At 43.0% G+C, this 14484-nt stretch overlaps 1 protein-coding gene across 1 annotated transcript in view; it reads right to left on the bottom strand.

The window, feature by feature from the left end:
• The window catches only part of LOC146189866 (uncharacterized), a 123440-nt gene extending 109959 nt beyond the window's left edge, over positions 1-13481 (bottom strand). The window contains exon 1 of the mRNA XM_084603337.1: positions 13005-13481. Coding sequence (XP_084459463.1) covers positions 13005-13481 — 477 coding nt within the window. The remainder of the gene's footprint in view (positions 1-13004) is intronic.
• Positions 13482-14484: the final 1003 nt, after the last annotated feature.

The raw sequence follows: 14484 nt of genomic DNA on the forward strand, positions 1-14484 counted from the left end.
AAAACATTTATCGAAGCAGTCTATAAGTCCTGTCCCTGCGAATTTTTAAAATGCTTCTGGTCGATACAGGTAATTTTCCTGAGAGTTCCTAAGAGCAGTTTTGCATAGACGATAGCCCTTTTCTAGGTACCTTTTTATCTTGCAAGTTTCAATGTAATTAACTGTGCAAAATAGTTTGGATTCATTAAGTTGCACTTTTTCAATATTTCTAATGATTTCTGGCGATTGCGCTCTTTTATAGTCTCCCCAGCTGACTGCCCATGTGATTGTCTTTTAGTTCAGTAGTTCTCCGTCCCGGACGCTGTACTAATTTTAAGAAGCTACATTTACGGTGAACACCCTGGCCCTTATGAATGGAGCCTAAAACTGGCCCGACTTTTATGCCGTCATGGGTACTTGACTCGAGACAGCAGTGAGACATATGTCTACATTGTGTTAGCGATGGCATTTGATTCAATGGATAAATGACTGTGTAAAGTTACTTAAACTCTGAACGCGAAAGTCTTTCTTGTCTAATGGTGGGCGCAGCCAGAATGTGTACATGGATCCTGTCATCAGAGTGTGTCGAGAGGTTTTCCGCGCTGACTCTTAAGATATGAAAGCAATGTCATGACTGGGCCTTGATCTCACGGTAGAACGAACAGATCAGCTTCCCTGGCCCACGCACGACAAAAAAAGAAAAAAGAAAAAAACAACTACGCTATCGCTGTAGCCGATCACGCCTCGTTTAAAACTGTTAACACGTTCTAGCACTGTGCTGTAAATATCGTCGCCTTCATCAGCTTTCAACTGCAGCACACGCTCGCTATGCACAGTCAACATATTCGGCCTTATGAACTTCAATCTGAACCGCTCCTTCATTTATCTTGGTAAATATGAAATACACATATGCAATCCTGCTGTATGTGGGCGAGGCCAGCGAGTGTAGTGTCGGGGGTACCCACCAGGCAGCGTGACAGAACAAAAAAAAAAAAAAAAGAAACAAGCAATTATGCCTGTGCACCTAGTTTCAAAACAGCAGCAGCAACGCTAAGGCTTTCGCATTTCTCGGGTGCCGAATTTGCAGATTTGCAATGCTTTCAGAGTTTTAGACTCGAAACCAGACAAAGACAACGGAGGAACAGTTCGCGCTGAGCGCTAACTATGGCTTGCGCTAGATCGCGGAGCAAAGTACTCGACTAGTCCGAAATAAGCACTAACAAGGCGAAGTTTGAAGGCGTGGAAATCCCCTGGCTCTTTACTCATGCCTAGATGGTGGTGAAATGCCACGCTCCTAACAGATACGCTAATTATTTAAAGAGTAGAAGGCTGTTCACGAAGGTTTTAGCGAGAGCCGTTCTGTCGAAGCAAGCATCCGTTTTTCGCGGTGCCCACGCGACGCCCACGAGCCAATATTTTTCAAAATTAAGTTAGAAGCTCTGAGAACGTTTACGGGCAGGTGGGCAGTCAAAACTGCCCATTAATTCAGTTTAAGAGCTTCGAAACAAAACACTTTTTATAAATATTTAATGATGACGACACAATGCGATTTGTCGGAATTTCAGCGAGTGACATCCGATTTGGCACGAACTTACGGTAGTGATACAGTGGTGACATTGTGTCGTGGGTGCACTCGTTAAGCTAAACCCTAATCTTTTCTTTCACCTCCCTTCAGATTATTTTATATCTTTTATAATTTTTTTCCAAGTCCTTTCCTTTGCCTGCCTTTTCCGCGCGGGACAGTTCGCACAAAGCGAACGTTACGTTTCTCGCTCAAAATATCAGAGGTCGCCAATGGTAAGCGTATAGTGTAAGAAAGGTGGAACATTTGTTTAGCAACGTACTCGACAAATCCCCGTCCGCAACATTCTCCTGGTATACTCCTGAATAGACGGAGAGCAACGTCAACACTCTTCAAGCCGAGCACGTGTAGAACCTGTGCACAATGCTGGAGGTGATTGGACCACTTTTTTTAGTGCAATCTCAAAACAGTGACCTCCCTTTCCCTCTGCCCCCGACTTGCGTTGCGATTTGTCATGCTAGAGCACGCTTGCAGTCTATAGCAGCTGCACTCTTAGCTTAAACGATTAAAGCAAAGGAAAAGCAACACAAACTATCAAAAAGGAAAAGCGAAACAGCACGACTACCAAGTTTGGCTTTTATTAAAAAATACCTAATTTTGGAGAGCAATTACTATTTCCCAACAAAGAGAAACGTGACATATAGCACCATGATATATTTTTGATACTTCTCCGTTTGCCCATTGACGGGCAAGTGAATAAACGCTGTCCTCGCGCTACGTCTAAGATAGTTATTGTCCTAATGAACAATACTGACGTCTTGCTGGGGAACATTTCTCCGGCTTTATAAAGTTTCTATGATGTTTGCTTTCCCGTGCGAGTCTGACGTTGAACTTGCTCGATAGCATACATAAAGGGCTCCATCGAAAAGTTGTCGCCGTCGTCGTAACCAAGAAACATGTCGGAAAAATACCCAATTTAATAACATGTATTTATTGCAATTAAGGTTAGATCCCAGGGGGACAAGCAACGCATAGGACAAGAAAGCTCGTTGGTACCAAGCATACGATACGTAGTGAATGCCTTATGGTGCGTAGGACTTACTAACGTCTATATGGTGAGTACTAGTGTTACAGTATTAATAATTTAAACAAAAAAGAGAGAAACATCGGCGAATGAAAATGCAGTGTTGAAGGCTCTAAGGCGTGTACTCCTAAGGCTAAGCTGAATGTCACTCTAATTTTTACTCCTAGCACCTTATTGCACATACGGCGTTCAAGACAGCTGCCCCTTCTCTTGTGCACGTGCTTGGTATGCTCCGTTAGGCTCCGTAATAAGGGAGCAATTCCTTTGTAGCAATCACAAGAGCGCTGTCATACTGCAACTAAGAAAGATATCTATACAACTTTCTCAAACACATTGTAAGAAAAAATTCGTTCTAGACCAGGGTTAAAAACCGGCACCACCACACGTCAGAGACAATCGCTCTAGTAACTCAGCTAACTAGGATGGCTGAATCTAGATACGCAGGAAAAAGCGAATGGAACAATAGCTCCAAGTGTTATCAGTGTTACTGCAATCTTTAAGGAAAATTCTTGAAGTTGAAATAGATTTGTAATTTCCAGTCTACTTCTAAACTGGCATATTTTAATAAAACATATATAGGATCCTTAGGATATGATTCAGGCACCCGCCTGCAGTACGCCGTGCCTTTAACCCAGTCCAGTTAACGGAGAGAAGTAAAGCAATTGTTCAGTAGAAATCATGAAACATGACGTCACTCGGAACATCAGGGTTTCCTTGTTTAAGCGCCTGCTTATCCGGAAATACCATTTTTCTGCACGCAACAGCTGCTAAGATCTGTACCCTGTACGTGCACGCTCGTACAGTTCCAGAATTTTTGTTGTCTTCCGTTTCCTTGGTTCAGTCGTCGATGCCTTTTTTTTACTACCCTTTTCATCTCTGAGATTACTATTGTTAATGCACCTACATTTTTGCAACGCATATCCTAGCAAAATGACGTACAAGAAGTCAAATAATGTGGGGTGCCGTATATCTTGGTTGAAATTCTTCGCATCTTATTATCACTGATTCGAAATCACCAGAATAAGACGGTGTTTTCAGTCACAATATTTGAAAGCTGTTTCTTCGCAGTCGTCTAGCCTACCAATATGCAAAGTGAGATGATGTTTACAATGACGATCCTGGCAAAGCATCTAAGGTTTAGCAAGCGTGAATTCCTGGAGTAAGAAAATGCAGGGTTTCAAAATGGAAAAGACACAGGCAGGGGCACTTTTGTTGGCGCGCCGTCTGGCCACCAGAGCGTGATGTGCCTGTCGGCTGTTTCGGCATATCTCCGCCTGCAGCCGGCCGACGGTCAGCCAAGGCGAAGCCTATTTCGGTGAACATGTTGCGTCATCGCCAGTGCCTGGACGGCCAGCTAGGCTAGCTACAGTCTGCTTTGCCCTCGCATCTCGCAAAGCGAAGAAAAACATAATCCTAAATCTTTCCCTCCGCCTAAACGTAGCGTCTGCCGTTCCACTGAGTTATGCCGCATACATGAAGTACACACATATATACAAAAGCGCATTTGTTGCGGGAATACTTCAATGCCCTATTTCGGCGTATTCCCTGCATGCGGATGGTATTTTGCGAGTCGCTAAAGGGTCTGCTCGGTGTTGGCAAAACGTTCGCGCGGGTAAATACGTATCTGGCTTGGGCAGTCCATCCTAAATAATAAAAACGAGAAGAATTATGGTCGTGCGTCCACTTCTGGCGTCGTTTTATATGCTATATTTTTCCAGTTAACTTATGGCTATGGCCGATGCGTTATGGGAATGAACGGCGCGAAGAGAGATATGTAGGTTTCTACAAATCGGTAGGCCGAAAGAACCGCGAGGATGAAATGCGCGTTTCACATACTGGGCATTGTTCGCGGGGATAATCTGGGCTTAGATTTTAGGTTTAGCTTTTGCATCCAATAAACTTGCCAATTTCTAGATATGAATAATCAATCAGATTTTTCTTTTTCTCTCGTTTCTTGTTACTTCTCATATTTATAAAGACTGCATAATGCGGTCAAACTTGAAGGTCAACTCCAGTTTACCAGTGTTTATCATTCATGGTGCCTGACCGCTTGCACATCGTAAATGGGCCACAGCGGGGTGCTTGGTTGTCGCTTAGTTCAATATCTAAGAAAGTAGATGCGCGAGATAAAAATGTAAAATGCCGTAAGCACTCTTGCGGTTGTCCTCTCGGAAAACTTCAATGTCTTAATCAGGAGCCAGGACAGCTCTACATTCGCCGTAGGCAAGTGGGTCTTATTCTAACTTTCGCTGAATCGGGAAAGTGGAGAGTGCCATCTTTAATACTAAATAATTTAGTTGTTTCAGTCATTTTAATTGTTTTCGGTATTTTTTTTTTCTTTTGTGCTTTTTGCCTATCTAATCTCTATAATTCCAATATTTTTTACTATATTAATTCTATTTCTTTGAAGGTGGGGTGCCAACTTTCATCATGATATCACGCCGTAAGTCCTCTAGTTTTTTCTTGATTTTCTCTAACACAGACATAACTGTCACTAATGCCAGAATTCGCTGAAAGCGTAACTTCACAAGGAGACTACGGTGCTCTTTATTATCTCAAGGTATCTTCTACAACGCCTCAGAAAAATCTTTAATTTTCTTCCGCCCAGACCCAGCTGGCTGCGCAAGTATCGATACTCAGTTCATGCTCACTTCTGCATTGCTCATTGTAAGCCAGCCCGACCAAGCCTCGACAAATGATTTTCATGATACAAAACGGCACCTTCCTCGAGCTACGTAAACTAGTCCCTGAAATATGAGCGAATGTGAAACTGCATTTATTCAATTTAATCCCAGCCATAATAATATTTGGTTGTTGCAGTCATAAGACCTTAAAAAACGAAACGGAAGGAACGAATCTATACATGTGCTCTAAGCGGACGTTCGCACGGGGAAGAAATAAAAGCACTGTGAAGGGTCACCCCTTACATAAGGCTACCATCACGAGAATGCAGTTTCAAATTTTGCGTGAGATGACAAGAGGAATAATTGTTTTTGGACATATGACACAGCGTCACAAATTCCTGTATACAAAGCCGTCAACAAAGAGGCACTGAAAATTGGAACTTGCGTTAAGTCATATATAGGTTGAAAAGTGACGCGCAGAAAACATTCAGTTCTACTGGGAACTCGTGCAGCGGAGTTTACGTGTGCTGTCTGCGTGTGGTATCAGGGGTAAGAATAGTGGCAGTAACGGTACCACTAGCAGAGATCGCAGCAACAGTAGCTCCAGTAGCGGTAACATTTAAGATATTGGCGGTATTAGAAGCAATAGTAAAGGCTGTACAACTGATTACCTTTTCAACCTTTTTTCACTGGTTCCGTCTTATTTATGGCAAATAGATGACATATCTGCTTTTTGTTTTCCGTAAAAGATATAAAGTGTTACTAACAGTCGGAAAGCTTAAACACACATCTTTTCTATTTTTCCTGTTACATTTCGCAGCGAAATTGATCCCATTCTTATATTTTACTGTTTTATCACAATGTGGGGAGTGTAAAAATTGCAGGAGGTGTCGTACTCATTGTACAAATGTTAGCACAGGTAAATGACATCTTCAATAAGAAATAAAAGCACGGGCCAGTCTAGAAAAATGTTCCCTATTTTTGCTAGCCGCCAAATTTATTTCTTCATTCGTGCCTGAAAGAACAGAAACTAATGCTATATATATGAAATCTACGGCATCAAATCAGGTTGAACTTCTAAAGCGACACTGCTGCGAGCAGAATCGCCGAGAGAGTGAGATAGCGCAAGAAATAGCTGCGCTAACAATATCTCCGGTAGGATAATAAGACCTTTTACAATGCTACACAAGGCTTCGCGCGAGAGGAGTGTCACGTTTGCACGAGTGCTTATTGAGTGCCACAAGCAGATAATTAACTATTAAAGTTTACACACCTCAATATTTACACAAAAAAAAAAACTCAGTGAAAGAAATCTCCCTGCGAGTAAATTGTGGCCACGAAATTCTGTTCTAACAAGCTGCCTTTTTATTTCTTCAAATATAAATCACGCTGCTTGTTATCGTGGTTTGTACTCTATTAGACGTCACCGCCAAGTTGGAAAAAACGGTGGGAGATTATAAAACTCTGTATTCGAGACTCGATCGCGGCGCATTGTGGATTTACTATATGCTGAGGTAAAATCAAATCAGTAAAAAAAATTTTAAAGGACACACACACGCACACACACACACACGCACACACACGCACACGCACACGCACACACGCACACACACACACACACACACACACACACACACACACACACACACACACACACACACACACACACACACACACACACACACACACACACACACACACACACACACACACATACTATGCTTGGTCGACATCGTCCTGAGCGAAGCATGGAAGACATGAGCGTGTTTCCTCTGCATTGCAATCATATTTCATCACAGCAGAAGTAAGCGCCATCCCTCTCCATGTCTCAGTCGTGCCTTCCTCCACTTTCCACATTACGCTTCCCTCTTTCCATCTTTCGGTGCTGCCCTCCTATCAGTGCAGCAGCGTCCCCATCTCGACAATTCATTTTTGACGTCCGTTCGTGCATTCCTGCGCTCCCGCCATAACTTTCTGCTTTCATGGTACCCACCCTTCAGTAACCTCCCCTACAATTACACTTGGGCAGCGCATACTTCAGCACTCGTCATAACCTCCTCCTTCAAAGGTGGTCCCGTCCGGGTACCACCACCGCCCGGGCAGTCACCTTCTGTTGTTGCATTCCTGTATACTATCGCCATAGCCATTAATCCAACCGTCGCCTCTCACCTTCTCTCTCCCTTGAAGCTGCTTTGAATGTGTCAAGAGGATTTCCTTCTCTCCACTCTGCTACCTACACTCCGCTGCGAGTGGGGCTTCGCCCCGCTGCTAAAAACCACTGCTGGCAGGTTGCGCCGACGACTATTACGCTGAATGCCTGGAATACGGGACCGGGCTCTCGTGAACTGCGTTCTGAAACCCAGCTCATGAGCGTCGCCTGTTATTCGCTTTGGGTGCAACGAACCCTCAAATGGTTGGGGCATTGAGCATTGCAAGAGCGAGTTATGTCATGTCCTACTACAACCTTCAGAAATTTCAGGCAGTCGTTTTCATGAAGGAAGATACTAAAATTACCAAAAGAAGAACTGAGCAGGGTAAAGACGAAATGAAAAATGAAATAGGTTAACAAAAGAGGGTGGCATAAAGAAGCGAGAAAACCAAAACAGCTCAAAAAAAGTGAAACACGATTTACACAAACGCTTATATATGGACGTGCATTCTTTATTGTTTAGTTATTATTTTCGAAAGCACCAGTAGGGTAAGCTGACGCCAGTACCTTAGTGCTCCATCACCGCAAGCATTACCAGAGCGGCTGAGGAACTCATGTACTGTCTTCGGCTGACACGCGTCACCTAGGCTCTTGGGTTTCACCATCACTGCCTGTGTGCTCGAGACTTTGAGTAGAGCGCCGCGCACACACGCGAAAGTATCGCCTTGCAAGACCCGCGAGCCGCAGGAACTGCGTAGTTGGGTTGGGTAACTCGAGCCGAGGAGCGCATTCTTCACACGCAACCTCCCTTCTCCGAGTCAGCTTCGCCTTTATAGCCTGTGCACACACGCCGTTGTTTTCGCTAAAAAGAATGATTTTTTTTCCTGAAAGGTTTTTTTTTTTTCAGTCATCTTTTTCTTCTTTTCGTTTTCTTCCGTGGGATGCCTCCCTTCTGTCACTCGTTATTCCAGCCTCTAGCACTTGGCGCCAGAGCTTCTCGTAGGAATGTCTCTGGAACGGGCGAAAATATGTCGCGGGAAACAAACAGGAAAATTATGTTTTCTTTCGTCTTATACGGACCTCCTCAAGTTGTCAGTGTATAGTGTTGCTTATAATGGATCCTGGCGATGCTATTGCTTGTCGTGTGACCATAAAGAGGTGGTATTATGTTTCAAAATTAATTGGGGATGTTTTTCTCCTCTTTATTTACCCTTCAGCTGACGTTGGCTTCACCAATCTCCTCTTCCTCTTTTGCTAACAGGTTCCAGCCGGACGAGAGAAGACAATTTCAAGACTGACAGGGAATGAGTTTTATGAAGTGCTTCCCACGTGCTTAATTCGTGCCAAGGGTCGAAAATGTAAACAAGGAAAGTTTTTCTTATTGTTATTTCCCATTCGTGCTCTTCCGTTCTGTAAAGCGGCGCGGTTATGCGCCTTCATGCCGAGGTTGCTCGAACATGTTGTTTTTTTTTCTATTTGAAGAAACAACGCACAGGCCGACCCACCTATATGAGGTTATTGACAAACATGTTACAGGAAAGGCATCGAAATTTAGTGAATTCCACGTAATCTCGATAAAAATGGGGCTCCAACTTTTTTTTTTTGATCGTAGTACACTTGAAATGCAAGAGGTTTGCGTCTATTTTTTTATTTCATCTGTTTCGTGCAAGATAAGTACATTAGAATGACAAATTGAACTAATTTACTTCAAATATAATGTGCCGAACAAGTTCCTACAATTTAATAATGTGCACGGAAACATCCTAAGTACCCAGAAAGCTGGAGTTCTGCTTTCAAATCACTACAGTCAATTTAGAACAAAGGCATTTCGTTTAGCGCCCATGCTTCCTTTATATTTGCTTTCAGCAAGCATGCTGCAGGAGGACTAAAGAGCCAAAATTGAACTTCATTACAAAAACGCAGTTACATTTCTGGTGATTTCTTACTACCGCTTATTAAATTTCGTGCATGTGCTATGTACTAAACTTCCTCGCGGAAGAAGTTCAGTAAATTCAGTCAATGTAGTTATATATGTTCCGTACGTTACAAACAAGACAGCAGTTACTTTTTAGCCTTTATCAAGGAGCTACTTAGGCTGCAAATAACAGCTGTGTAGGTGTTATCTGTAGCTGCATAACTGATCCTTATAGTATGTTTATCAGTAGTGCCTTGGAATAATGACTGCAAATATAGTTGCACACGCTGCAAATTTGTTAAATGCCTCACTTTTCAGGAGTCCAGGACAAGCCGCTTATAAGAGCAAGTACTTAATATAACCAGGGCATACAGCAGTCGTTAAAAAAGTAAGAATAAAAACCTCAGTTGTAATTGGCAGAAAGGGTATTGTTACCTGGCGCCGGGTGAACATTGTATGAAACATCGGCAAATTTTTAGGAAGTGGGAACGCTCAACTAGTGATATATACATGTTGTTCTAGAAGATAATATGTGGAACAACATGCAGTTTTACATCGTGTTTTGCCTCCTGATGCATAAATTCAATGTAATAAAGCATAATGTGACCGAAGAACGTCCTGCTAGGCCTTAATATATTTATTGCGGCTCGTAAGCTATTATTTAAGGTACCCTCGTGGTCGGTCACGTCAAAATCAGAGCTTTAATGAAATGAAGGGTGTAAAGATAGACGAAAACAAGCAGCTCGCTTCTTGTAATTACTCATTCCAATCTCAAACCATGTTCAGTATACCTGGCATCGTTTTTCATCTCTCAGGTGCAAATGCCAATCAAAACGAAACATTTATTCACAAAATAATCTCCAGTAAAATAAGAACGAATTGAACCTGTCTTAAAACATCAGTTCCCATAACCCCAAACAAGCTTACCAGCTCTAAAAAATGTTGACATGCCATGTTTTCCAGTTGTTTTTGAGTAATAACATTGAATCAAATTGTGTGAGCAAATACTGCTTTCACTTTAGAGTCGACAGGCACTGTTCGAAAGATAAAAATGTATTGGCGGGGTGCATATACGGTTTATGTGGCACAATTCCGCTTGACAAAAACTTTCCTATAGTCTTGTTGCCGTTTTTGTGTTAGCGCATGCTTGGTTTGCCTGAATGGACAAATATAGGCGAGCTTCTTCTCCTGATCTCCTCGAGCTGAGCTCTTTTCTGCCGCTTTCTAAATGACGAGATTGTTGGCGCGGAATGCTACGCAGTGGGAGAGCCGAAGCGGGAAGTGAGAATTCGCTTGTAAAATTTATTCTTCTTTTTTATCCCTAAGTTTATTCTCTTCTTTAGTTTCCACACCCACAATAGGCACTCCGGGTTTGTCATAAGCACGGAGCATAGCATAGCGCACGCAGTGTGTCACCTGCCTGTTGCAGGCTCCCGCAGTTGAAAATTTCATTTTCAGAGTCACTCACGTGAGCTGAAGTTATCTCTCAACGTTTTAAGCGGCACGCTGAGTTCGCCAGATAAGCGGCATTTCCACAAATAAAATGGCGTATTCAGAATCTGGTCCTATCTTGAAATGCCACCTTAAGCAAGAGATGTCTAGCGTTGTTAAGCAGTTCGTACTTTCAGAACAGCAGTCATGTTGCCGGTACGAGTAATAATGTTTTGCAAAGTATTTAACGAGAATAACAACAAGTTACTATTTAGGAACACATTTCCTCGTTTACCCCCACGGGATACTCACTGATATTCACCGTGCGGCGCAAATATCAGCACCTAGCAAGATAGTGTTAGAAAGAGCGTACAAGCGACACTTCACAGCTCTTTAGCCTGACGAATTAACTAGGTACACGTTGCTTAACTTCATAACTATCTCCGTTGCAACTACTACCAGGCGAAATCTAATCGTCGACGCCGATCTATTTATGCTAGAGATTATGTGCTTTATGACCATGTCTTGAGTGGCGCTATGATTGCACTAATTATTGGCTCAAATAGTTTTTTATTGCGACTGCATACGCAAAGTATAAATACAGTGGCAGTTCACTCTATTTTTTAATGGTCCCAACAGAACCTAATTTCTTTGACTGCATAGTCGACTTATGCCACCTATAAAAGAAACGCGGTTTCGTAAAACCTGTCCTCATAACCCTACGCCGAGTGTGTCTTGCCGTCTCCTTTCCATGTAAAAGAGTGTTTTCTTCTTCTTTTATTGCCTAAATGTGTGCGGAGCAAAATATACGTCAAGCCTTACCCATGCAAATAGTGCTATGCATTTGTTACTCCAGAATGGCCTCGTAGGAAGTGTCACTAGGCAAAAATTGACAAATGAATAAAATGGATACAACAAACTAAAAGTATAAAGATTTCCACGTGCATATAAATATTTTAAGTACTTTTAGCGATGAACATTGACACAATTGACAAGATGGCGCACTCAACACAACATAGAAACAAATACCGGTCTTCTCAATACATTGCCAAATACAAATATATAGTAGGCTTTCCCAGATAAAGCAAATGTGAGGCAGTCGATTTCAACCCTCCACGTCAAAGATACAAAAATCATCCCCAAAGGTTTTCCAAACCTAACGTTTAAAGGGAGGTTGTCCCTTAAAGAAGCGAAGAATCTAAAGAAACCCTGAAACAAAATTCTGTTGAGGCTCTGAGGTTTGCCTCACTGCATTTTTATAAAACGTAACTGAGCGTAGATTCACTTTTAAAACGAACTTCTCTCTAAGCTGCAAGAGCTTGCTTTCCCACACTTATTACACTGCATTTACAAAAGCCGATTTACAGCATTGTAATATATATACTTTCGCCTTCTTATACAAAGGAATAAAGAACTTTAAATACTATCCTAAGGGAAATATTTGCTTTTTGACACACGTGGGTGAACCTGAACTTTTTTCATCAATTTTCATCTTGAAGCCTGCTCTCCTAAACTGCCCTCGCGTAAATATCTACTTTAAGCTTTTTAAGGTAGTGTACAGAAAGAGCATTGTTGGTTTTTGGTAATCCTTTTCCCACTGGTGTCATGACTGCCCGTGTACAGTATGGTTCCTTTCTGAATGATAACCTCTAAAATCGAAGTTGCTTCGGGCTGGAGAACACCTTGCAACATGGATAAAACCTTGTGAACATGGAGCGCCATAAAAGAATAATAATCCTATTCATTACTAACATTTCCTGGAAAACAGCTTAAATTGCGAAATAGTAAGCAGCTTCGGATCTACAGTGGTTCCATGCACAATAGATGTCCACAAAACTTGCCAGTAGAATAACAAACGCAATCAATAAAAGAAAACACCTTGCTGATACGCTCTCCGGACACATGACGGAACGGTGGCAGATATGCCCTCCCACTATCGCAAATTGAAGCAAATTGAAAATAATTGATTATACTACTGTTACTTCTTGAACTCTACTAAATTTTGGGCTGCCTTGCGCAAACTGGGCAACAAGTCCTTTTACCTGCAGGCCGTTTATGTAGTAAGCACTACAGACTGGCGTTGATGAATTAAGCGCTTTTAAATGCACGGATAGACTTTAATGTGATGCAGGCGAGGTATAACAGAATTATCATTACACGCGGCAACGAATTCGGACGCAAAAGTGGAGCCGCAGAGTACAGGTGGCAGATGCGCGGATATCTCTTATGCAATTAGCGTTGGCACCTTGCGGGAGTAAACAGAGAATCAACCGTGGAGAGCAAAGTCGTGGACCACTCACCGATTCCGCTTTCCCATTCTGTACCGGCTGAACTGGACACGTGACCAGATTAAGCGCGGCGGTCGCCGCCGTCGCAGTGACGTGATGACCCCGGTTGGCCATCCAGGACGAGACCTTGTTTTCAGATACTGAACTTGACGAAGTTGTCGAGGTTTGATCGCTTCCTTTGTTATTTACACCTCCGGCTGACGAAGAAGATGGCGAAGAAGGTGTCGAAGTCGAACTGCTGGGTTGCAAGTGCAGACGCCAGCTGGGAGTCTTTGTGGGCGACCCTTCGGACCAGGCATGAGTTTCAGTCTTGGGGCGACACAAGCTGCTACGTCTGCTGTCATGAAAGAGCACTCCTGTGGTCCTGACTTCAGGGATGACGCCTGCAGAAGAAGCGCTCGCCTGTCCGGCTGAAGAGTGGTCCCCAGGTTTGCCCGTGAGGGACGCTACGCAACTCCGTCTTCTGGCATGAAGGTCAGCTGACGCCATGATGTCCGAGTCTCTAGACAAAGGACGACCACAAGGCAATGGCCGCTCAGATGCTTCGACGGCTTCGTGCCGTTAACAACACTTCAGGCCTTCTGCGAGAGACAACAAGAAAAGGGGACGTCCTTATTGCCCGATGTCTGTAATACCGACTTTGATGCACTGTCCTATTTAGTGTGTCGCGGTCGCCTCTGAATCCTGAGCACGGAAACTACTACAGCATTTCGCCACTCCGCAAACTTGGTTTTGCGTTCAAGTAGAAATGAGTAGTGAATAAATGCGGCAACAAGTTTGCGGCCATCAACTGCTTTGCGATCTGTAACTTCCCTTGCATACGATGAATCCACTTTACCTTTGCGTTATGAGAAAAAGCTACTGTTTAGGTCGAACATCTCAGCGCAAGGTTTAATTTTATGAAAATAGCATCATTCAAACTGTACTATTCTAAATATTCACTTGGCACTTTCTTGATTAGGCGACAGCAGACCAGAAGCATCTTTTCAGGTAGTCCAGTTTTGTAGGAACCTAATTAGGGAATGTTTTCTTTGAAAAAAAAAATGCAGGATGTTCATTTAAAACTTCTTATGTGCTTAAACGCTTACATCATCTAGCCTGCGGCAATCGTAAGATAATATATAAAAGCAAAAATTCAGATTGCACGTGAGTCACTTGCCCTCTAATCGATTGGTAAGTGGCGCACTCCTGGACACAGAGCTTCCTGCAAACAGAGGTGCTGAATGGTCGCCAGAAGTCGTTGTCCCCCGTAAAGGAAACACTGATCACAATATCACTTCAGCTAGGCTCCTCCGTTAGGTTTTCACTGATTGCGGTCCCATCAGCGCTCTGAAAACTTGACTGCTTGGAATCGATGACTTGATGCAGGCGACAGGTTCAATGTCCACATGGCTGCTGTCTGCTTCCAGTGAGATGTTGAAAAGTTGGCACCTTCAGAACTCTGGTCGATCAGTGTCGACTGCCGGCAAACAGAGAGTTTTCGACTTGACTG

This window comes from Amblyomma maculatum, chromosome 5 (assembly GCF_055883805.1).
Source record: "Amblyomma maculatum isolate TAMU_Amacu chromosome 5, ASM5588380v1, whole genome shotgun sequence".
NCBI lineage: Eukaryota > Metazoa > Arthropoda > Arachnida > Ixodida > Ixodidae > Amblyomma > Amblyomma maculatum.